Below are 26,537 nucleotides of genomic sequence, written 5' to 3'. Positions count from 1 at the left end.
AAATATAACAATGGTTTGGATGGCAAAGACAACATAGTATTAGCAATGTCCTCAACCAACTTCCACTACCTTTTCTATTACTATTCAATTAAAAGGATAACATTAAGCCAAGCAATTCTGTTGCCAATTTGTTTTTGCCAAACACTACATTTACAGTGGATGCAAAGAGCAATACTGTTGGTTAAAAGGCTTAAAAATTCTACTTTCTAGGGTTGAAATTTGATATATTAAGTATATTGTTGCAAAAAAATTTTCTTACTTCAGATGCCAAAGTAATTAAGAAATTTTGTATTTTTAAGAGAATGCCATTAAAAATAACCATTCTAGAAATGACCCTTAAGTTTAAAATATAACAGATACTTAATATTGTTGTTCAGTCACTAAGTCATGTCAGACTCTTTGCAGCCTCGTGGACTGCAGCACACCAGGGTTCTCTGTCCTTCACCATTTTTTGGAGTTTGCTCAAACTCATGCCCATTGATGCTCGGTGATGCCATCCAACCATCTCATCCTCTGTCGCCCCTTCTCCTGCCTTCAATCTTTCCCAGCATGAGGGTCTTTTCCAATGAGCTGGTTCTTTGCCTCAGGTGGCCAAAGTACTGGAGTTTCAGCTTCAACATCAGTCCTTCCAATGAATAGTCAGGGTTGATTTCCTTTAGGATTGACTGGTTTGATCTCCTTGCAGTCCAAGGGACTACCAAGAGTCTTCTCCAGCACCACAGTTCAAAAGCATCAATTCTTGGGCACTCAGCCTTCTTTATGGTCCAACTCATATCCATACATGATTACTGGAAAAACCACAGATTTGACTATATGCATCTTTGTTGGTAAAGTGATGTTACTGCTTTTTAATATGCTGTTTAGGTTTGTCATAGCTTTTCTTCCAAGGAGCAAGTATCTTTTAATTTCATGACTGCAGTCACCATCTGCAGTGATTTTGGAGCCCCAGAAAATAAAATCTGTCACTGTTTCCATTGATTCCCCATCTATTGCCAGGAAGTGATGGGACCGGATGCCGTGATCTTCATTTTTTGAATGCTGAGTTTCAAGTCAGACTTTTCACTCTCCTTTTTCATCCTAATCAAGAAGCTCTTTAGTTCCTCTTCACTTTCTGGTATTAAGAGTGGTGACATCTGCTTATCTGAGGTTATTTTTCCTGACAATCTTGATTCTACCTTGAGCTTCATCCAGCCCAGCATTTCACATGATGTACTCTGCATATAAGTTAAATAAGCAGATTGACATACTCCGTTCCCAATTTTGAACCAGTCCATTGTTAATGTCCAGTTCTAACTGTTGCTTCTTGACCTGCATACAGATTTCTCAGGAGGCAGGCAAGGTGGTCTGGTATTCCCATCTCTTTAAGAATTTTCCACAATTGGTTGTGACCCACACAGTCAAAGGCTTCCAGCGTAGTCAATGAAGCAGAAGTAGACATTTTTCGGGAATTCCCTTGCTTTTCCTATGATCCAATGGATGTTGGCAATTTGATCCCTGGTTCTACTGCCTTTTCTAAATCCAGCTTGTACATCTGGAAGTTCTAGTTTCACGTACTGCTTAAGCCTAGCTTGAAGGGTTTTGGGCATTACTTGGCTAGCATGTGAAATGAGTACAATTGTTTGGCATTGCCCTTCCTTGGACCGGAATGAAAACAACTTTTCCAGTCCAGTGGTCACTGCTGAGTTTTTCAAATTTGCTGGCATGTTGTGTGTAGCACTTTAACAGTGTCACCTGTTAGGATTTGAAGTAGCTCAGTTGGAATTCCATCACCTCCACTAGCTTTGTTCGTATAATGCTTCTTAAGCCCCACTTGATTTCATACTCCAGGATGTTTGGCTCTAGGTGAGTGACCACACCTTCGTGGTTACCCAGGTCATTAAGACCTTTTTTGTGTAGTTTTGTGCTCTCTAGGCACCTCTTCTTAATCTCTTCTGCTTCTATTAGATCCTTGCTGGTTTTGTCTTTCATTGTGCCCATCTTTACATGAAATGCTCCCTTGATATCTCCAGTTCTCCTGAGGAGATATCTAGTCTTTCCCATTCTATTATTTTTCCTCTATTTCTTTGCATTGTTCACTTAAGACCTTCTTATCTCTCCTTGATATTTTCTGGAATTCTGCATTCAGTTGGGTGTTACCTTTCTCCTTTGCCTTTCACGTCTCTCCTTTCCTCAGCCATTTTTTTTTTTTTTTTGGAGATGGTTTTGGCCACTGCCTCCTGTACAATGTTACGAACTTTCATCCAGAGTGCTTGAGGCACTCTACCAGATCTAATGCCTTGAATCTATTCATCACCTCCACTGTATAATCATAAGGGATTTGATTTAGCTCATATCTCAGTGGTATTCATTTAACATTTAATAAATGTTGAATGAATCTAATTTAACTTTTAAATAAAAACTTTAAAGTCACTATCAATAAACACAATTTCATGTATTTTCATCCTAGTCTTTACTATTCAACTTTATCTTCAACAATGTACAGCAATCAAGTGGATTTGTAGATAACTAATACTTAACTGTATAATGCAGAAACATATATTTGAGAACAAATTAGCATATCCAAGAGAAAGATTACAGCTCACTACTGGAATCTTTCAGGAATCATAATGGTATAGTTAAAACTACCCATTTAAGAATTTCAGCATAAAAGACATATATAAACATTTGACTTTGTACAAAACTGGCCATTTTATGTACTTGACCCAAAAGTATGAACTCCTGTATTAAGGTGTATTCAATTTAACATTTATCTTTGGCATCTATGGGATTTTATTTCCTTTATGCCAATAGTTATCAATTTCACTAATGTACTGGGGATCCAGTACAGTCCAAGTACTTTCATTAGAGTACAGGATGAGAAATTGGGACCAAAATGATTCCAGGCTTATAAGTAAAATTTTTAAGTTCAAAAAAAAAAATCACAGAAAAAAATCTGGAAGAAAACAGTCTGGATTCTATTGGCAGGTAAATTCCATGAAAAGGAGGCAATTTCTGTTCACTGCTTTACTCCTAGTGCCTAGAATAATGCCTGAAACACAGAACAGCAGTTCCCAACCTTTTCAGCACCAGGGATGGAGCGGGGTTGTGGAAGACAATTTTTCCACAGATCAGGGTACAGAGTGGGGGTGGGGACATGGTTTCTGTATGATTCAAAAGTATTACATTGACTGTGCACTTTATTTCTATTGTATTTACATCAGCTGCACCTTAGATCATCAGGTATTAGATCCCAGAGGTTGGAGACCCCTGACATAGAAGACACTCACAGCTCTTGAAATGAGGTAAAATATGCATAACATCTCCATTAACCTTAGCAAGGGATAAAAAAATCTTCAAGTTACAACATGCACAGAACAGAAGATAAAGTTGTAAAATACTTTTTATTGTAAAAACAGAGTCAATAGAGGTTGACAACATAAATGTTATCTCAGAACATTTCCCCTCGGTTCTTGATTTCCTAGGTTCCTATGTACCACCAAGTCTCCATTAGCACATGTCAGGTTTTATGGTTCTTTTCAGATATGTTTATTGATTATGTGTAAATATTGCTTAGAAATAAAAGTCCATATGATATTAAAACAAATAAAATACCTGCTGTGCCTTTCTTTCACATTTCCTACATGGAGACCTATCTCAGGTGCTTTCACAATTTAAAAGTTAAGTTAGTGCCTTAACCAAACCAAAGAATCCTCTGTCACAAATTATTAAATCAAACCTCTCATGACATTTCCCATACATCCAGATTTAAAGATTTTAAAACAAAATGAATTTAGAATTTAAAACAAACTTCAGGCTGATTTTTCATATTTGAAAGACTATTTGCAGCATACAAATGGACAGAGTAGTGCAAAACGCATCAAGTTTTATATGATAAATATACTTTCAACCTAATGGCTGCCTCAAAAGCAAAGAGTGAAAAATTATCCCTTCTCAAAAGCAATCTAGATGGACTCAATAAAGTTCAAAATTTAGAAAGATCAACTGCTACTCTATTTCCATAGATTGCAAAATGATTTCAGAAACATATTAAAACATACCACTGTTTTACAAAAATAGAAATATTATTTGGGACTTTACAAAATTTTATAAAATATAACACTATATTTGCAAATTCGAGATAGTTTCACACTGAAATAGAAAATACTTCTGAAGATATGAAGTCTATCAAACGTAACTGGTCTGTACTGACCATCCTCGTCCATTATTTCTTCCAAATCTTTAACTATTATCTGTGCTCTAGCATGAGATTTTTTTAAAGAGATTGTTTATATTTCAAGAAATTGTATAAGATTTTTCATTTTAGAAATAATGTTAAAGCAGATGAATTTATACCTAAAAATGTGTCAGTGGAAATAATGCAATGACCACTTGTCCTTGGTAAATTTCAAACCAAACTCCTAAGAATGGCAATTATAATTTGGTACCTACAGAAAGTAAAAATATAATAACAATAGTATTTTATGAAAAAATATTCATACAGAATGAAGGACCTCAAAATTTAGTTACTTGTAGGTGTCAAATGAGAAGCATTTCCTATTACACCCATCTATAACATTCATTTTATCACCTCAGAAAGCACCAGTGTACTTTTAAAACAAAACTAAGAAGTGAGAAGGTAGGGGCTTATTTCATGCAACAGTGCTATTATGATAAGGCACCACCTGGTATGTGAAAAAGTCAAAGTATTTCCAAAACATGTATTTCTGTTATTGGTATCTTAACCTTTAGACAGGATGGTTAGAAAAAAGCTAATAACATAATTCACTAACCACATCTTACTCCTTTCTCCATCATTCTTTGCTTTTAGTTTTTCCATATAACAGAACATATAATAAACAACAATGCAGCCCATGATATGTTAAACATCTCTTCCCAACCATCCAAGAAAGTAGTCTAGAATTAAAACAAGAAACCAAACATTTGTCTGGTATATTTGCAATAGCCTATCCCTGTAGAAGAACAGGGAGCTGGGGGAGGTAAGGAGAGGTTGCGGGGGGAGGGGGGTGATAACAGGACCTATTTTCTATATAGTATACTGAGGCACATAGGTTGAAAATTTCTCAGGCAAATTCATGGCAAGAGCAAAATGGAGAGAAAGCTCAGAATTTTACATTCCCAAAGAGCTGATTTCTCAGATAGTCACACCCGATTAAATATTTCAAAATAGGCCCTTAGTCACTGCTATCATCATCATCATCATCATCAGATACATCATTTAAAGGAGGCTTCAATGACTGACTGTAAGAGTCTGATCTAGCAGGCTGGCACGTGGCCATGTCCCCAGTAGAAAGCAGGTCATAGCAGAAGTCACAAATCCGCACAGGCTTAGAGGACTGGCTGGGAAGAAGAAATCTCTTTTCAGAGCAGGGCCCACAGACAACAAAACCACATTTGCGGCAATGGTGACGACGATTAACAGGTGTGAATTTTGCTTTCTGACAACGCATACATACAGTTGCCTCAGAGTCAGGAACCCAGACGGCGGCATGTTCATTACTGGGCGTCTTCCCACTTTTGGAGAGTAGATCAGTGACACACTTATTTATATGATTCATCCATTCTGATTTCTCAGTGGCAGTGGCAGCATAAACTGCAAATGATTTCGTTGGTGTCTTGATCAGCCATCCATTCCTCAAGTCTCCCTCATCTTTGATGGAATCAATTGTGACATTTTCCAGGGGAATAATATGTTGTTTGTTATATTTTTTCTTCTGGATGACAATATTGCCATATACAAGAATATCATTAAATAAGAAAAACTGCCTTGCTTTGGGCTTTTTCCTGCACAACTTAGTCAATACACCTTCGCCAATAAGAACACGTCCAGGTATAGTTAAGGGTTGGCCAGCTGCTCCAAAACAGTTTTCTACTATATTTATACGTCTAGTATTTGCTTCACTATTTGCCAAGCGATCCACCATCTTTTGCTAATAGCCTTAAAAAAGAGAGAGAGAAATTAGCACATACATATTATAAATTCATGTAAGTTTTTAAAAATGACATCATCTAAATTTAATCTAACAAATCATACTTTTACCACAAAGCCAAGTTCTCCGATTGTTTCTAAAATAATCACTAAGCACACCAAAAGAGCTAACATCTCTTGATTTTTATAATCATCAAAAACACTATTCACCACCTCAACATATGTACCAGACTAGTTAAGGTATTTATGAAAGAATAAACTTCCTACAGACATAAAACAACTATTAGAAAATTAATATAAGTCACCAGGTCCATAAAACTTAATCTCAGAGGTATTAAACAAGAGGGTCAAATATTATATTAATATAAACTAAGAAAAATGACTAATTTTTCCAGTAAGCTCTTACCACTGAGCTATAGCCTCAGTTCTCTCACCTGATTACCAGAATGGTTTCCCAACACATCTCACTGCCTGAGGTCTTGCCCCTTAAATCAATCTTCAGGCAATAATTTCACAAAAGCAAATCTGATCATGCCATTACTCAAAATTACTCCCCTTAACCTATAAAATGCAGAATCTTTACAACGGCATAAAGCCCTTCATTATCTGGTTCTTGCTTATCTTCCCAGAATCATCCTAAGTCACTCTTTACCTCAAATCCTATGTTCTAAGAAAAGCCTATCACTGGCAGTCACTTCAACTACACAGATCGTCTCTCATGCTGCTGCATCCTTTACTATTCACTTCCCTGGTAGCTCAGACGGTAAAGCATCTGCCTACAATGCAGGAGACCCGGGTTCGATCTCTGGGTCGGGAAGATCCCCTGGAGAAGGAAATGGCAACCCACTCCAGTATTCTTGCCTGGAAAATCCCATGGACAGAGGATCCTGGTAGGCTACAGTCCATGGGGTCGCAAAGAGTCAGACACGACTGAGCGACTTCACTTCACTTCACCCCCAGCTAACTCTTCAGTTCAGTCACTGAGTCATGTCCGACTCTTTGTGACCCCATGAATTACAGCACGCCAGGCCTCCCTGTCCATCACTAACTCCCGGAGTTTACTCAAACTCATGTCCATCAAGTCGGTGATGCCATCCAGCCATCTCATCCTCTGTCATCCCCTTCTCCTCCTGCCCCCAATCCCTCCCAGCATCAGGGTCTTTTCCAGCAAGTCAACTCTTTGCATGAGGTGGTCAAAGTATTGGAGCTTCAGCTTCAGCATCAGTCCTTCCAATGAACACCCAGAACTGATCTCCTTTAGGATGGACTGGTTGGATCTCCTTGAAGTCCAAGGGACTTTCAAGAATCTTCTCCAACACCACAGTCCAAAAGCATCAATTCTTCGGCGCTCAGTTTTCTTCACAGTGTATCCTTCAAAACTCAGTTTAGGTTATCATGCCTACTCCAGGAAGCCTTCCTTAAACTCAGTCAGACTAAACACCTTCCTCTGTGCTCCTCATCTTCTCTGTACCTTCTGGACTTACTCTTGTGGAAGGACTGAAAAGTCTTCCCCACCGGCGGCAATGGAAACTAAAAGGCACAAGCCTCTGATAGCTGCCTCTGAAGCCCGCATCGTCCGGCAGAGCAAAGGCGCTTAGAAATGTGGACAAGAACATCTTAGCAACATGCAAAGCCCACGTTAATCTAATTTTAAATGAGCATAGATTTGAGCTCTAGATCTAATTTCCCCCCCAATTTTGGGTCCTTATAAAGCGTTCTTGCCTTCCACAAGGGTGGACTCTGCCTTGAAAGTTATTCCCAAGAATTAATGACAATGCACGGCTCCAAAACTGTGATGGCCTCTCTTTCTAATTAGGGCAAATCTGCCAGCCAACTAAAAGTCTACTGTCCCACACACAAGAGGAAATAAAAACAGTAAGCATACAAAGAGGCTCAATTCCATTTATAATAAAGCAAATAAAACATTAGGATATTTTTTCATTCAGCAGATTAACAAATTTTTTTTTAATTTCTTAGGAAGTAATACTATTAAGGATATAGGGAAACAGTTACCCTCATACACTACAGAAAATATGTGTACCTGTAGATCCAGGTGCTTAAAAGAAAACTGACTTAAGTGCATAAAGACATGTACAGTGATTTTCAATACAGCACTGTAACAGGAAAAAAAAAAAGGAAAAGCTCCAAATGTTTAAAAAAAGGAATTGGCTGAACAAATATGCTAAATATCTGTTAAGAATGTGACAGATCTAAATACAGTGATATGGGAAAATGTTCAAGATATTCAGGTGGGGAAAGTTGAACATAATGATCTCATTTTTGTTTCAAATATATACCAAATTTCATCAAATGTAAGATCCTGTTGATATTTAAGATAACAGTCTTATTTTATGTGCAATTGAGAATGAAAAATGTTGCCAATTAAATCATGGTACACTTTTGATTATAAGACATCCCAATTTTAAAGACACAAAATATAGTAAAACCTGTTCACGTTTAGAGTCAATGAAATATGATATAAGCGCATAATCACAGACACTAGTTAAACGTGTAAAAATTAGAAAACCATATGTTATAATATCCACAATGGTTATTTAGCTCTGGCAAGTACAATTATGGATAATTTTTCATATTTACATTACAGTCAAACACTCAACGTGTTTGTTAGGCACTGACTTAGGTACAGGAAAAAAAAAAATCTAAATAACACAGGCAAGGTCCCCACTCTTCAAGGCTTACCTCCTAGTTGGGGAGGAGGTAAACAGGAAAACAGGAAAAGAAAAAACAAAAATCAAGAAAATCTGTGCAGTGGTTTTCACACTTATTATTTTACTATTTTAACTGTCTCAAACTCCTGTGAAATAACTAGAGAAGTTTTTCTCTCCCAAAGAAGCAACTAGTAATATTAGCTGAAATGTGAGCTGAAGGAGAATCTAAGGCATGAAGAGATTCAGGCAAACAGTCTGGAATAACTACTCACTGGGAGCTCAAGCAAGAGCTGAGCACTGCACATGCATTACTATACTTCCTACCCAGATCAACTTTATGATATAAGATGCACTATTAGCTCCATTTTACAGATGAGCAAACGGACATAAAGGAGTTAAGTACCATGCTCATAGCTGTCACAGAACTGGGGCTCAAAGCTGATTCCTCTGTGCTGTAGCCAATATATTACGGCACACTAACTATTCCTTAAGGCTCCAATGACTATACAAGAACTAAGAAAGCTACTGCTAGCCTCTGGACTCTCACAGTAAACCCTAAATATACTGAGGATAAAAGAATACTAATTTGAGAAAGGAGAGGTCATCATTATTTATTTGGCCAGTCTTCTGATTTTGCAATGTATGAAGTCTGAATCTCTGTTCATAAATCCTTCTCCCTGTTTAAGAATTATGCAACAAAAGTACAGTTTAGGGCATTAACTGTTACTTGGCTAGAACAAATAGCTTTCAAAGTTTGACAGTGACACTGATATGAAATGTATTTCATATTGCAGTGTTACAAACATATATAATTCAACTATGTATCATGTATTCTGCTGCTGCTGCTGCTGCTGCTAAGTCGCTTCAGTCGTGTCTGACTCTGTGCAGCCCCATAGACGGCAGCCCACCAGGCTCCCCTGTCCCTGGGATTCTCCAGGCAATATGGAGTGGGTTGCCATTTCCTTCTCCAATGCGTGAAAGTGAAGTCGCTCAGTCATGTCTGACTCTGCGACCCCATGGACTGCAGCCCCCGTCCATGGGATTTTCCAGGCAGGAGTACTTGAGTGGGTTGCCATTGCCTTCTCCGGATGTATTCTAGCATCTTCATTTATTTTAATGACAGCTGTAGCCCATTTGATTGACTTCGGTAATGGACGGTGACCTATTAATACATTTGAAAAACAATGAGCACAAAGAACTTAAGACCTTTGGCCTCCCTTCCCTTATCCCTGTCAGTCCTGAAATATTTTCTGACAAGAAAAGGGGAAGCACTGAGCTTGAAAAGCCAGGAATACGCACACACAGAAGAGAAGGCTAGCTGGGCACCACGGGGAGGGGCTGAGGGTGGGAGACTAGCAAACAGGAAATCAAACACTGCCTTTCGCTGGATGACTGCTAGATACCCCAAGGCAGGTTCTCAATAAACTGGATTTGTAAGGCACTACCCTTTGGCCTAGGCCGAAATAGGACCTCTACCTTCTCCCAGAGTCCAAATTCAAGTCCACCACCTGAGGTGCCCCAAACAGTAAGAACTCTCAAAGAGTTTTGTGAAAGTATCAGAATACAAGGATACTGAAGCTAGCCAAAGAGTGAGCCCCTTGCATGTCTGCAGGAAAAAAGACAACTATTAATATAAAATGTGGCCCAACTGAACTTTTGTCTACTTTTCTTAGGCAGGAATACCAGAGAATATAGTAAGAGCTGGGAAGAATAAATCTTCTGGCAGAGAAGACTTCTTTAGGATAGATTCCAAGAAGTAAAATTACTGGGTCAAAAGGCACCAATGTTCAAAGCACAGGCTACCTTTTACAGAATTTCCATTCTGAAAGGCAATACCAATTTACCAAGTGGCACGATGACCCAACTCATCTTGTCTCACACAGAACATTTTCCTTTAAATATTTCAACAGGGTAGATATTTTTAAATGTAGATTTTTTATTCATTTCTCTTACTTCTATTTATTATGTTTATCCATTCAAAAACTGTTTACTGAATACTTTCTAAATGCTGGATATTATCCTTTTCCTCTCAGAGCTCACAGTCTAGTGGAGAAGAAAGACAGTAAGTAAGTAAATGAACAGGTGATTCTAAAAGGTCAAATGCAATGAAGGAAATCAGCAGTGTGCCAAGATATAGGGAAAAAACTCATTTACTGAATAATTCAAAGACTTCACTGAGGTGGTGCTACACACTGGGTCTTAAAGGATGAGGAGTCAGCTTTACAAAGGAACTAATACTATGAACAAAGGTCCTACAACAGGAAAGAAGAGTACTTTCAATTTAATTGAATGTTTTATTTTATAGCAACCTAGTGAGACTGGCCATTTTCTAATATGTTTACTAATCTGTATTCCTATGTTCATATATTTAGATTATTAACCTGTATATTATACATAAAGGCTATTAACCCATTTATCTCAGTGCTTTTCCTAGTATATTATTCTGCAATTTTGTTTATGGTGTTTGACATAGAGGGAGTTTTTCTTAAGTAGTTATACTTACATATATTTTCCTTTGTGATTTTCCCACGACTCCTAAACTTTTCTTATCCAGATATCAGATGTTCCTATTTAGTATTCTGTTTTATGACATGAATTTTACATTTAATGCTTTTATACACCTGAAATTTATTCTGGCATAGGTAAGAAACCCTTTTTTCTTTAAAATATTGACATTCTAAAGATGCTAACTGCTCCAGAATCACCAAATACTGTGTGACCTCCGGTTTCCACACTTATAAATGGAAATAATAATAGCTGCATCAGGAGAGGATTAAAGGAGATAATGCATAAATAATGTTCAAAGCAAGTAGTCAACATGTGGTAGCTATTATTTATTGCTATTAATAATCCAATCTACTGATTTATGATATTCTATCATATTAAATTTTTATACAGTATTATAACACTACTTCTGGGCTGTCTGGTCTAAACCTTTACTCTGTTTTTAATTCTTTTGTCAGTAACATGCACCTGGTAAAACTAGCCTAGAGTATTTCCCATTATGTAACATTTTACATGTTTTAGCTAATCTCCTCTGATTATTCGTCCAGATGACATCTACTCAGAACAGTGGTTCCCAACTTAGCTGCCTGAAACCACAGGGGAGCTCTAACCTATAGAATACTAGAAATAGTCATCTCAATGTACCATCTGGGTCCAAAATAGTCATTTTATTTATTTTTAATATATTGTCATTTTACAACTAACTTACAGCAATACAAATAAAGGGATAGTAAAAAAAATTACTTTAAGAACAATCTTTATAAAAATTTAAACACAGCAAATTTCTTATTCCAGGTTTCTGTTATTGAATGCATACAGGAGCAAAACAATCTGTATGTTTGCAAAGGATAAAAGATGTATCCTTTAAATGGAACTAACTGCTCATAAGTTATCAAGCATGAATCTACAACATTTCCATTTGCTTTTAGGAATATTATTTACTAATTAATTCTGAGTCTGAGAAATCGTCGAGAAAATCATCAGTTGAAGACTTGCAATCTGAGATTTCACTAATAATGCTTTACCATCATTATTAAGTCTAAGTGTAGCCTTTTCTTTCCACTTCTGACTTGTCTAATCACTCTGAAATGTATGGTTTTGTCCTTTTATTGTCATTATATGGAAAATGTAAAATGAAAAAAATCTATATTTGCAAATATGTTAAATGAAAACTTAAACAGAAAAGACCAAGAAGGATATCTCCAAACTGCTCTTGTATCTTTTTGAAAAATGTTGCAATACTTTGGTTAATGTAATAAAAAAACTGAAAAATGGTGCAATGGTGGTGATATATTTTATCACTGTATCATCCTTCTAGGCAATTACTTCTATGTTCTTTTTCTTTGGAGGGGGGGGTGTTAATAATTCCTAATAGTAAAATGCTTCATGATATAGGGAAAATAAGATCACTAAAATCCTGTACTGTATCTTAGATTTATACACGTCTAATAAGCCCATATGGTAATCACAAGCTATGTTATTTAGTAAGTAAAATTTCCTTTTTGTTTTGAAAATCTCTAAGAAATAATAAAATATATAAATATCAATCATTACAAATAATTAGAACTGATTAAAACAGAAATTCAAAAACCAAAATTGAAACCAATAGACTGATGATAAATATAAAAGGTTAAGAATCATGGTTATCTAGATTTCTCCCCAAGATGTTCTGATTTTATTAGTCTGAGGTATGTGGGGTATGGCCTACACTAATATCCTTTAAAATTCCCCAGGTAATTCTACTGTGCAGCAAAGGTTTAGAGCCATGTTAAATTACAATAAATAAATGAAAAAAATAAACAGACCAAATCCACTGAAATTTTGATGAATTCATATTATAGTCATAACTTAACTTGTCATAGTCAGATGTTAATTTATAATTTAAAATGTTCCTAACAGGTTGATACTATCTCTTCCCAAGATTTTAAATCTTGGGTTAATGGGCCCAGAAATTCTGTAGGTTTCCTATCACAGGATTATTATGTTACTTCCATAGATTCCCAGGTACTTCATACTTTTGTTGCTATTTTCAATCTAATCTCTTTTCCACACTGTATTTTCTAATTCATTATAAGAAAAGTACTAATATTTCTGTGAGTTTCTTCCCACGTCCAGCCACTTCGGGGAACTCCCCACTCTAACCCCTCCGGCACCCTGGCCTGAGGACCCCACGGGCGGAGGGGCCGGGCGGGCCGCGCAGAGGAGGGCGCGACCGAGCACAGCACAGCACACGCGCCAGCAGCTCTCCACGTGACCGCCTCTGTCTTCTTTCCCAGCAAATGGGGTCTGGCAGCCTTAACTCATAGTTTAAAACAGGAAAAGCATACCAAAAACAAAACAAAGAAACCCTCTTAACCTTTATACAGTCAGCTTTATAAACTAATTTTGAAAAATTAAGCCATCCAAAGTTTCAAAAAAAGTTTTCTTGTAGACAATAACTGTATTTGAATTGTCCAAGTTCCACTCCAGTCTTTAGCTAACCTTGTTTCTAAAGTTAATATGTTCCTCAGTGGAGTGTCTACCACCTGTTAAAAAATGAAATACCAGATGAGGCAAAAACTCTCTTAAAAAGAATACTGGTTACAATTGAGAAGCGAGTCCAACTGTCACAGAATACTATGGCCCAGTTCTTCTTACAGAAAGCCAATACCTCTTATCTCATCCTTGTGGGTGAGTTTAGAACAAAAAATCATCTAATTAATTTCTTACTTGAATCCAAGACATCTGATATCAGTGAGAATGAGGATTCATTCAACTTTGCACTGTACCGGAAAAAACAATAAACTATGAACCAAAAGACCTGGATTCTAATCTCAGCTCAGGCACTAAATAAGAAATTTCATACAAACTACTTAACCGCTCTATACCCACCCACACCAGACACCACCTTGAATAAAATAATCTGCAAAGTCCTTTCTGTCTTTAAAATAATGAACTCTGCTAAGAGATAACACTTCTGGTTTACTGCAAGGCTTTGTTGTTTCTGTTTTTTGTTTTTAGTCGCTAGGTCGTGCCCAACTCTTTTGCGACCCTATGAACTGCAGCCCACCAGGCTCTCTGTCCAAAGGATTTCCCAAGCAAGAATACTGGAGTGGGTTGCCACTTCCTTCCCCAGGAGATCTTCCCAACCCAGGGATCGAACCCACAACTCCTGCACTGGCAGGCAGATTCTTTACCATTGAGCCACCAGGGAAGCCCACTACAAGCCTCACTTGCCTACAAATTATTTTCAATCAAATTTTTGACTGTCTTAACATCAATCAACATTTTAAAATCTGTGTTACTGCTGAATTCAGACTACAGCAAATGTAGAAGGAAAAGAAGACACAAACAGGAAAGCAGGGAGGAAAAAGATATTTTCAAAAAGCAGCAACTATCAGAGGTAGATCCTGCTTGGGCAAATGTCTAAGTGTTACAGCAGACTATCCCTCTCCTAAAACACCTAAGTCTAATGAACAATTATTCTAAACACCTAAGAAAAGGGCAAAAAGGTTTTACTTTCGAAAGTTATATAACTTAGTAAGTATAATAATAATCAGGGAATTCTAGGTAAGACGATCAATAAAATACTAGGATAATAAAGCAAGAAACAGTTGATCATGTGGCAAATTAAATTTGGCATTTTAGTAAAATGTACTTATTCCATCAATAAGAAAAGACAAAGTTTCTCCCTCTCCTTTCCAGTAGGACACCATTTTTTTTAATACACGTTTTTCCATTATACTTTGCTACCTTCAGAAATAAATATTCCATTCATGCGGACTTTACCATGCATTTAGGGAAAGCCACTGAAGACACAAGAAACTTAAAATATATGGTAATAAGTACTAAATATGTTCAAAATAATTATTCAAACACTAACAGGAAGTGAAAAGTAAAGCTATGACTAATTTAGCGTCTCAGTAAGGGCAGTTTCAAATAGGTTAGGCATGATAGAAAAACTCACTATGGCATATAAAGAACAACTAAGCAACAGTTGAAGATTTTCCAAAATTAATTTAGAAAACCAGAAGGGTCACATTATGAATTTTTTTAAAAAAAGGTCTTTAGAGAGGGAAGAATACAACCTCAAGCAAAAACAAGTCTTCTAGTCTTTAACTTGCATTTAAACCACATCACAGAAGACAACATTAATATTCTTTAACTACAGCTATGATCAGGTAACTCTCTATTCAACAACCAAAGGTTCTCTATTCAACAACTAAATCAAATCCAAAATCCTTAATCTAGCATGTAAAGCCCTTAAGTCAAGCCCCAGTCTGCCTATCTTTTCAGTTTTGCCTCTTTCTGTAAGTTCTCTTATAATCAAACCAGACTACCAGTTATTCCCAGGATATGCTCTGGGCTTCCTCCCCTCCACCTGCTACTCTGAAATCTATTCAGTCAGTTCAGTAACCTCACTGCCACGTGGTGTTTCACCTGTACCATTTTATGGCACTTACAATTCTATTAAATTTTATAAAAATGTCTATGTCTGCTTAATTTCAACAGATTTGGAGGTTCCTGAAAAAAAAGAACATCATTTCCTACAACTTTGTATTCCCAACAGCGCCTACAAAATTGCTTGCATATACATACCAGCAATGTGCACTGAGCAGTTAAAAGTGGCAGCAACTTCTCAATCTTGGGTTTTATAAAAATCAAAGACATCATTTTTGACATTCATAGTACTAATTTTCACACAAAACAGGAACCACACCCCACACATCAAATGCTTCACTAGGCCCACAGATTTTAAATTTACAGCAAATGTTCCGCTCTATTTAACTATGGTATCTAATTATGAATTCTAAGTGTTGAGCATAGCAGATCCTCTTTTTAAAGTCTCAATCTCATGGTACTATATAAAAATGATTTCTTCTCTTGCCAAAAAGCACAGCTGTTTAGTTAGCAAATAAAAAATGATGATGTATGCGTATTTTCATCAACAAATTTCACATTAAAAAACTGCATCATGTCAGAAAGTATTTGTACAGGGGCAGCTGTACAGTGCTGACAGCTGTTAAATCATTGTATAATATTTGAAAAATAAAGCTGGTACCCATTATAGCCCTAATAGTAGTTACAATCTCATTACATTCAAGACTTTATGCTTTGTGTTAAAGGGAAAAAAAGAATGAACTAGACACTGGGAATTAAGACGTGTTTCCAAGAAGTTTTAATAAAAAGCACAATAAAATAAATACTATAAGTTTTAAAAAGTGGTAAGGAAGAATGTAGCAGTTGAACACTTGAAACAGGCTGTGGAAAAAAAGTTGAACTTCAAAAGACAAAAAAATGATACAGCATAAAGTCCTACAAGTAAAAATGTGTTGTAAAAAAGTTACATGTACTCCACTACCTTGCTTTTAAAATCTGAAGAACTATAAGGACTCCTAATTTTTAAAATAAAGTGTTTCCGCCGCTCCCCTGGAAAAAATTACGTGTACAGCTGCAGAAGACGCAGTATAAGTTATTCAGCAGAAAAAGTTATTTAGTGGGAAAATAGTGGAGAAAAACAAGTGAGAGATCTTGTTGATTCCTGAGGGTTCTTTTCAAAGCTTCAGGAATAAGTGGCCTGATTTGATCTGGATTCTTCTAAAATAACTGTGGAAACAATGAAAAGATTTCAGAAGGGAGAGACTGAAAGCAGGACCCAGGTGAAAAATTACAAAAGGGGAAAGTTGAGGCGAGTCTGAAGTTTGCAACAAGAAAAGAAAAAACTGGTAAGGTTCAGGACTGCCATAACTAATTAGATGTGGAAGAGTAAAACTGAAATTAAATCCCTGGGTTCTTAGTGTAAGCAAGATGGAAGCTAGTAAAATCAGTAATTTTCAATGAATTTCAAGTAAAAAAACATTTACTGATCACTTTGTACAATGGTAGAGGTACTCAAAACTCCCAATTTTTGTGAAGAAAGAGAGTCACCATGTATATCTTACATACACAGATATATATAATTCATTGTTACACATTAGGGTATGTTTCCAAAGGAAAGAAGATGATGGGAGAAACTGATAAGGAAGGAAATAAAATAAGAAAGTGTTTGGTACGCATACAATGTGCTATGAACTGAGGAATATGATTACCTCAAATCTGTGCACTCAAAGTCTAAAGGAGCAGAGGAAAAACCAAAACATAAATTTTTTTTAATTAAAAAAATAAAAAGAGTGATGAAACCTCAGGCCAAAGATTATGGTTGGCTTTGATGGTATAGTAACTTTGATCAGGGGGAATATTTAGAAACTCTTAAATGACTAGAAATTCAAGCTAGGCCTTAGAGCAAAAGTCAAACTATTTAGGGGAGAGAGAGAGATAAAGATGATGATGGTGTTCAAATAAAATAAGGAAATAACTGAGCCCAGGCTGGAAGAAGCAGGGTCTGGGGAAAGTATAGCGGTAAAGTAGAAATCTGGCAAGATAGTGAAGAGCCAAAATATAAAGGAAAAGTAAGCATCAGACTGACTAGCTTAGGCTTTACTATACAGGCAATGGGAAGACTACGGTTTTTAACTAGGAAAATATTAATAAATACACAGAGGCAGAATACAGGATGAGACGACCAAAGAAGCAATACTGAAGGAAAAAAAAAGAAAAAAGCAGGGGTATATTACAACATTCTCTAAATGAAAGGTAACAAGTCTAAGCCACAAATTTGACACCAGAAATAAAAAGGGGAAGATAGAAGTAAGAGAGATTACTGAGGTAAGGCAGAAAGGATTTAGCAACCAAGTGAATGTGTTTGCAACTGAATGTAAGATAACTTGTTTTACAGCATTTAAGGTTTAAGCATAAGTCATTGGGCAGATCAGATGCTAGCTTTGTTCCAGGAGGGAGAAGAAATCATTCTGGGATATACTTATCTTGAAGTACCTTCAGGGTATCCATCATACAAACATCTATCAGACAACAGAAACACCAAGAAAAGAAGGAAGCTCCAGGACATAGAGAGATGTGAAGAGATGATTGCTGTTGCTGTGAATGAGAGGAGAGGGCAGAGGACTAACCTTTGGGGAATGCCTAATTTAAAAAGCAGGAGAAGAAGCAAGAGAAGGAGACAAGAGAGCACAAAGCACCTTTTCAACATTCTTTCACATGTCCCACAAGTCTCGGAGACTAAATCAACTTGTGCCAAAAGGCCACAATACGCACTGAAACGTGGTGGGAAAAAATCAAGGACTAAAGGTAAGATATAGTAATATTTCAGAGAGCAGAGTTCTTTGATTCTGGAATTTTTAACCACAGAAGTTTATCCTGAAAAATAAAACTCTTGGGAGTGGTAGTAGGGGGCTGTAAAACAAATTCTTCCCTGTGGCATCAACTCTAATAGCGATAAACAGAACCTAAATTTCTAGCCCTAGAAAGGAATGGCTAAATATAACATTTAAAAAGCCAAATATCAGGACTTGCCTGGCGGTCCAGTAGCTAAGAATCCAAACTAAGATATCTCATGCCGTGGAGCAACAAAGCCTGGGCACTGTAACTACTGAGCCTGCACCGCCGCAGCGAAGCTCCCTGCATGCCGCAGCTGAGACCTGATGCAGCCAAACAAATTTTTTTAAAAAGCCAAATATCATAAAAGAAAACATTTTACTACATAAACATATTAAACTTCAACACTGGTGGGAGGGGAATTAAAGAAAAACTGTTGCATAATGTGGCAAAGGATCACATTTTTAATATATAAAGGGCTCCCATAAATCATGAGATAAAAGGAAAATATTTCCCCCCAAAATGGGTAAGATACAAATGGCAATTTCCAAAGGAACAAATGAAGTGAAAGTGAAAAGTCAAAGTCACTCAGTCGTGTCCAACTCTTTGGGACCCCATGGACTATACAGAACATGGAATTCTCCAGGCCAGAATACTGGAGTGGGTAGTCTTTCCCTTTTCCAGGGGATCATCCCAACTCGGACTGAACCCAGATCTCCCGCATTGCAGGTAGATTCTTTACCATCTGAGCTATCAGGGAACAAATGAAAACAACCAGTAAATGGAAAAAAACATTGGCTCTAAGTGCAAATCAATGAAATAAAAATTTAAATGATATATTATTCACCTAAGATGTGGAGAAAATGAGCATGCATAGTCTTCAGAGTATATACTGGAACAGCTTTTCAAAATGCCATTTCTGGCAATGTAAGCACTTTAAAAAGTTTCTACAATTCTACCTTCAAGAATAAAAGCAAAAAATAATTAGACCAGTGTACAAAATTGTTTACATGAAGACGTTCACTGGAGCTTTGTCTATAATGCTGAAAAGTCAGAAACAACCTAAACGTTCAACAAAAAAAATTATGGCATATCCATACAATGGATTTTTAAATAGCTCTTCAGAGAACACAGATTAATATTTAACATAGAAAATTGCTAAATAAGGCAGTTTATGAAATAAAAGCTTCTAAACAGCACAAACAATATAAATCTTTTTCTTTAAAATCTGGAAAAACACCCACCAAAAATTCAGTACTGGTTATCTCTAAGTATTGATACTAGGGTGAAATATTTTGACACTGCCTAATTATTTTATATTGAACATATTCTCATAAACAAAGAAATCGGTTTTAAATTAAAATATAAAGAATATTTAGAAAAATATAATGAACACAAAATTATAATTAGGGGCTTCCCTGGTCGCTCAGTAGGTAAAGAATCCACCTGCCAATGCAGAAGAAGAATACAAGTTTTTTTTTCAACTACTGTTTAAACAAAACAAGTATAAGGAATTAAATGGAAATGTAAAGAAAAAAAAAAGATGAAAGAGCTGATGCAAAGAAGAAAACAAAAAATTCACATCACAAAATCCATAGAAGGAAGCAAGGTCATCTGTTAAGGAGTCAAGTGTTTCAAGACTGGGTTTAGCAACCTGAGTTAGGAGTGAAAAGGCAATAAAGAAAATGAGTCAACTTTGGGATGAAAAAGATCAGAAATGAACTAACACACAGGCAGCTGGAAAACAAATATTTAACAGCCATGATAGATGTGCTTTTTTCGGGGGTGCTGCTGCTGCTGCTGCTGCTAAATCACTTCAGTCGTGTCTGACTCTGTGCAGCCCCATAGACGGCAGCCCACCAGGCTCCTCCGTCCCTGGGATTCTCCAGGCCAAGAACCCTGGAGTGGGTTATGGCAACCTACTCCAGTACTCTTAACTGGAGAATCCCAGGGATGGAGGAGCCTGGTAGGCTACAGTCCATGGGGTCTCGAAAAGTCGGGCATGACTGAGCGACTTCACTTTCGGGGGTGCTAGGCAGGGAGAAAAGAAAAAGTAAAAGGTGTTATTTACAAGTTGAGAATTGACCAGTAACAAAAGGTCAAGGAGAGAAGGACTATGTGGTACTAGTGGGTTCATAGTATATGAACTACAGAATTCAAGATTGGCAAAAGGGAAGAAAACTAACAGCCTGGGAAGGATTGCAAGTGACCATAAGGACAAAAAGTTGGTTCACTGGATAGGATGGAAAATACACAGACAGACCCTTGAATGACAATCTCTGGTCACAGTTTAAGACCTGAGGTCTAAAGGATGACAAGGTTAAAGAACACAGTCATTCATGTAGGTCATTAATGTAAAGTGGAGATGAAGGTCACTGAACTTAGTGAACTGTAGGTCTGAATGTGGTCTTTCTGGCCTGAAATAAAGGTAACTATTACTTTAATCTTTGTGCACTTCACTTTCCTCCAAATTCATTCTTTCTAACCTGACAGGAATTTGGCTGGTACTTAACCTCTCTCTGCTCTTCATTCAACCACAAAATGAAGAGAATAAGGAGATGAGAGACTGAATTAAATGAATGGTTCTCAACCCTGACTGCACATTAAAACAAAGAGACAAACAAAAAAACTGGCAAAGCTACCTATACTTTGATTCCAAAGTCAGTGATTGTGATTAATTGTTGAAGGGTGGGGTTCAGGAATCAAGTATTTTTTAAGAAGTTACTCAGGGAATTCTAATGAGCAGCCAAAGTTGAGAACTGACCTAGGTATTTCTAAAGATTCCTTCCCTTTTAAAACTTTGTTCACTGCCACTGTGCTCATTTGCTGATTAACCTATCGAACATCCTGCACCAAGCACTTTCACAAACATCTTAGTAAACACTGGGAGGCAAATGTTTCTGTGTCAATTTACAAATAAGTTCAGTGAAGGTTAAAGAAATGAAGTGACCTGTTCAAGATTCAAGAGTCACAAGCTAGAATGGAGCCCAGCTAGAATCGAGGTTTGATTTGATTTTGTTCCAATTCCTACATGTAACTTGCTTTCTCTAGCACTCACAGTAATTACTTGAATGCCTTCTGTTCTCTTCCCAGGGCCCCCTCTCCTCCTACCCCCAAGCAAAGCACAAAGTTTGTGATTTACAAGTTGACTGGAGAGAAAATTATGGGAACAAGGAATTAACCCCAAATTTTACAGTAATTTCATTACAGAATTACACACCACCACCTAGGGAGGGTTTGCAATTTAAAACAGCACTATGAGAGTGTATTACGGAGTGCATTTTATTCACTTAAGCCATCATACACCTTGTTATTAAACACACAGCTGGTGTACAAAGCTGGTTTTCAAAAATAAATTTATCAACAGAAAAGCAATTTTTATGTTTTCCAATAAACAAGATGTTCTAAAACAAAATTCTAAGACAATTCTAGCAAAACAATAAGTGACAAGAGAAATGAGAGTGTTCTATCAAATAACTTAAATGTATAAACATGATCTTCAAATTTTTAAGGCATTAACTATTTCTATCCAGTGCAAACATTAAACACAGTTGCACTTTAAAAGTATGATTACTATCTTTTTTGCTGATCCACTGCTGCTGCTTCTTTGTTGATTATACTTCAGTACATTATCTACTTGGAAATTTCATAAACATTCAAGTTCTGTACCCCTAGTCCAAATTTAGTTGAGTTACAAAGATAAAATCTCAAAAAGAAAAAAAAAGGCAATTAGAAAAGGTCTAACTACTTTCACTCTTGGAAAGTGCAATTTAACAAGAAATTCATGAAGTATATTTACAAAAGTGTATGTGTATTCATCCATTCAAACCTTTCATGAGCATCATGTTCTCAGCACCCTGAGGAGGAAGAGGCAAGTCAGAGCTCATGTAACGCTTGCTGTTGAGGAAGTGCCATGGCAAAAAAATGTAATATTTACTGGGATTCATCTGGACAAATAAGTGACTTATTCTTGGGGAGAAAAGGGGGTGGGATAAGGAGAACTGTGCAAAAAAGCTTTAAAGAGCACAGGTTGAGTATTTTTAAGAGAAAAAATTTCAGTATATAAAACCTTGGAAATGAGGGAAATTCCTAGGAAACACACACACACTCACTAAGGAACTCAATTAAAATCAGAAAGAGCAGGTAGGACAGAGAAAACAAAGTGGACAGAAACTGCTCCACGGGAATGAGTTAAGTATCCTGCAAAGGTACACGATAAGAAAAATGAGAAGGTTTCAGTCATAAGACCTCAGTTAAACACCAACTTGTCCGCTAGATTTGTGACATTAGTTAAATCACCTCAATTTTAGGTAACTTTTCATCCAGAAAAACACATATGTATAATGGCAATCACCTGACAATGAAAAAAACAAAACAAAAACTAAGAATATTAGCAATCAAACCTGAGCAGAAGTTGTATTTTTACCTACAGATTAAGAAGAGAAATTCTCCAAGACACTTTGAAGGATTTATCTTCTTTGTGATTAAGAATGCTCTCAGTACAATTAACAAATTTGGAAGCCCAGATGCCTCTATTAAAACTAGTAATTGACATCCATTTACTTGGGTGATTCAAGCTGAATCTTTTTTGATGCCTTGGTCAGGGCACCAGTTTTATTTTTTGAGGCGATTACATGTGCTTTCCACATAAGTAACTTAATACCATTCACCTCCAATGCTGTGAGGACCGAAGAGATTAAAAACAGAAGCCTTCCTTAATACTGAATTAACCCGAGGACCCCATGAGCTACCAGAGTACAGAAAAATGTAAATACTCAGAACACGGGAGGCATGCACCCTTACGGAACCAAACGAGGGGCAAAACTTTACAACGTCAAGATCACTTCACCTTATTCTTAAGGAACAACACATGCCTTTCTCTCAGTGAACGGTCTTGGCTTTCTTCGCTGAAGTTCTTCAGTAACGCACTAAAAAAACAACAAACCTTGAGTCTATGAATTACAGAGACGGGCTTGGTTATCTGTAACCTTCATACTACCCGTTCTTTTCACCGCACACTCGCAAGTTACTATTACAACTTAGCGAGAGCGCACATGAACAGCAAGCTCTCGGCATCAAACACAAATTTTAAAGAAAAACTTTGGCATACGACTTTAAAAGACTCCAAGTAAGTAAGGCGTCAGAGCCAGCCCTTCTTCTATCAGGGCAAATTGTGCGGTGCCCTTTTTTTTTTTTTTTTGCCTCAAATCACATAAAAAGACACTATTCAAGTTCTCAAATCACATAAAAAGACGCTGTTCAAGTTACAAGCTCCCTGATGCCCAGACCCTGCAAACTTTCTGGACAGAAAGACGCTGGCACCCCAAGACGCCAGTGGCCACGACGGACACCCAAGTCTTCACGCCCTCACAACTTCTCGCCGGACCTCGGGGTCCCCCTCCCCGCGGGCCGGACGAGCACCCGCGCGGCCCTCCCTGCGGCCCGCGAGCCCTCCGGCGGGCGGCTGCGGCCCCCTCAGGGCGCGGGGAGCCGCCCGGGAGCGCCCCGTTTCTCACAGACCCCAACATGGCGTCGGCCGCCGCCGCTGCCGCCGCCGCCGCCCGAAACGACGACACCTCCCCGCGCCGCCGACGGCCCGGGGACCGCGGGGGGGAAGCGCCCGGAAAGTTTCGCTTCTCTTCTCTCGGCCCGCCGGGGGGCTGCCAGACGACCAAGCCCGGGCTTCACCTACCCAGCCGGGCGCGGACGGCCGCAGCGGCGAAGGTCCGACTTCTCGTCCCAGGCGCCGCGCACGGACCCTCCTTGCTTCCCCGCCCCAGCTTCGCAGGGTGTGCTGCCAGCGGCCCCGCGCAGCCGGCGCGATCCGGACGCGGCGGGCGGGCGGGCGGGCGTTGCAGACGCTCGCAGGTGACCCTCCCGCCCCTCTAGTCGAAGCCCACAACGGCCGCCGGGGCTGGCCTCTCCCCTGCGCGCGCGCGCAGAAGCGCGCCGCCACCCACACGCCGGGCGAGGGCGCGGGCGCGGGCGCGAGCACACCCCCAGCGCTCGCTCCCCGCCCTTTCTGGCCTGCTCCCTCGCCCCGCCTGGGCAGTCCCGCGCGCCGGGCCCGAGGGGGCGGGGCCAGCGCGGAGGCCACACCCGCCTGGGCGGCTGGGGCTCGGGATTGGCTCCTCTGCTCGGAGTCGAAGGCGCGCGCCCTGACGCGGATTGGCTGCACGTGAGACGTCTTTTACCTGGGCTGCGGGGTGCAGGCGAGCCCTTGGAAAGGTCGGTTCGCCTCCTCGTGAAGTGCTTAACGACGCTATAAAAATGGAAGGATGGCTAGGCCCCTTTCCTGTCACCCCGAACGGGCCTTTGCGGGGAATTCAGGAACTTTCCGCAACCGGGAAATGAAAGCTTTGGATTTAGCTGCCCAAGGCGTCCGGGTAGACATCTGTTTGCTACATCCCCGAAGCGCGGCCGTTCCTGCCCCCTCACGTGTTCCATCCACTTGCTCGCCCTGAAAATCCTACCGCTTGAAACACATACCCCACATACTCCGCACAGCCTTTCAAGTGATGCCCTTATTCCCTGACTTAGAATTCTGGTCTTTCCCAAAATTTTCTGTGACACCACAAATGTGCTTCACACACTTGGGATACAGTGATGATGGGTATACAGTATATAAGGTCGAACGTGCCCTTCATTTATACCACAGCTAAGTGCGCTGGTGGGTCCGTGGGGACGTAAAAGATGCCTAAGTTACCACAAGAACTGGGGGCCTGGTGGCGGGGCGGGGGGTGGGGAAGACTGCTTATTCACTTCAAACAAGAAGTGAATAGGCAGAAATTAGATTTGAGTAAATTTTATCTTTCCCGTTGATCAAGATTTTGAAAAAATACTTGTCTTTTTCTTTTATATTTTTCTTTTTTTTATTGTTTTCTTCATTTTTGTTTGTCTTTTCTTTTCTTTGAAATAGTAACTTTTTTTTTTTTAACCTTTGATTGTTGTTGAATCGGAGCCATCAGAACCCACACACATAAAAGAGCACCCACCTGGGGAACATAAAGCAGGTCTTGGTTCCAACCAGCTTTCTTTTGGTCTGGGATCTGCCCTCTCCAGATCTTCCACCTCCCCTCCTCTTCTGTTTGAATATATCAGAAACAAATTTTTTTTAAAAGAATTGGTGACTAGAACAAAACTGGAAAGGATGAATTTTTTAAATAGGAAAACAGGAAATCACCATCACAGAAACCTCTACAAGTGTTAGCTGTTGTTGTCTGTAGACAAGTACAAATGTTCCTAGAACTCTCATCTCAACCATCACCATACCCCAAATTCATTTAACCTCATTCCCCCTCTGCATACAGAACAGCCTCTGTCAGTGGAAAGAAGGATGGACTTACCTTCAAAATCCCTTTAGATTTTGAGGTTAGGAATTGCTATGTTTGATCAGTTGTCTAAGGTCTAGTCTAAAGTGATAGGAAACATTTTTGATCACTCACCTATTAGTAAAAATGTTTGCCCTCTCTCACCTCCCATTATACTTATTTAGCTTACCATAAATATGGGGACTTCCCTCCTGGCTAAGTGGTAGACTCTGCCTGTCAATACAGGAGACATGGGTTCAATCCCTGAGTAAGAAAGATTCCCTGGAGAAGGAAATGGCAACCCACTCCAGTATTCTTGCCTGGGAAATTCCATGGACAGGGAAGTCTGGTGGGCTACAGTCCATGGGGTTGCAAAAGTCACATGACTTTGTGAGTAAACAACAACAAAAGGCATGGACTTAGCAGCCAAAAGGACTAATCAAAGTTTGGCTTTGCCACCAGCTACACAGTATCAAAAGGCAAAAAGATATGACACAGGAAGATGAGCGCCCCAGATTGGTATGTGCCCAATATGCTACTGGGGAAGAGCAGAGAAATAGCTCCGGAAAGAATGAAGAGACTGGGCCAAAGCAGAAATGACGCTCAGATGTGAATTCGTGTGGTGGTGAAAGTAAGTTCCAATGTTGTAAAGAACACTATTGCATAGGAACCTGGAATGTTAGGTCCATGAATCAAGGTAAGTTGGATGTGGTCAAGCGGGAGATGGCAAGAGTGAACATCAATATTTTAGGAATCAGTGAATTAAAATAGATGGGAATGAGCAGATTTAATTCAGATGAGCGTTATATCTACTGCTGTGGGCAGGAATCCCCTTAGAAGAAATGGAATAGCCCTCATAGTTAACAAAAATGTCCAAAATGCAGTACTTCAAGAAGCAACAGTTAGATCCAGATGTGGAATGAACTGGTTCCAACT

The 26,537-nt window shown here is 38.7% G+C and overlaps 1 protein-coding gene across 2 annotated transcripts; it reads right to left on the bottom strand.

The window, feature by feature from the left end:
* Nucleotides 1-3,361: 3,361 nt before the first annotated feature.
* On the bottom strand, nt 3,362-24,238 carry PLEKHF2 (pleckstrin homology and FYVE domain containing 2). Of its 2 annotated transcripts, none has more exons than XM_065902880.1 (2): nt 23,984-24,238; nt 3,362-5,935 (listed from the first exon to the last, which is right to left on the bottom strand). In XM_065902880.1, the coding sequence occupies exon 2, from the start codon at nt 5,919-5,921 to the stop codon at nt 5,172-5,174; it is 750 nt and encodes a 249-aa protein (XP_065758952.1). In that variant the 5' UTR covers nt 5,922-5,935; nt 23,984-24,238; the 3' UTR covers nt 3,362-5,171. The 2 variants fall into 2 exon arrangements, with proteins under 2 accessions (XP_065758952.1, XP_065758953.1); XM_065902881.1 differs by lacking the exon at nt 23,984-24,238 and adding an exon at nt 23,141-23,159.
* Nucleotides 24,239-26,537: the final 2,299 nt, after the last annotated feature.

This window comes from Muntiacus reevesi, chromosome 12, assembly GCF_963930625.1.
Source record: "Muntiacus reevesi chromosome 12, mMunRee1.1, whole genome shotgun sequence".
Taxonomy (NCBI): domain Eukaryota; kingdom Metazoa; phylum Chordata; class Mammalia; order Artiodactyla; family Cervidae; genus Muntiacus; species Muntiacus reevesi.
The sequence above is the reverse complement of the archived record's forward strand: the minus strand, read 5'-3'. Positions and strand labels throughout refer to the sequence as shown.

Bases quoted from the DNA above. Each gene is read 5' to 3' on its own strand.
- PLEKHF2 (XM_065902880.1), bottom strand. From the start codon at position 5,921: ATGGTGGATCGCTTGGCAAATAGTGAAGCAAATACTAGACGTATAAAT.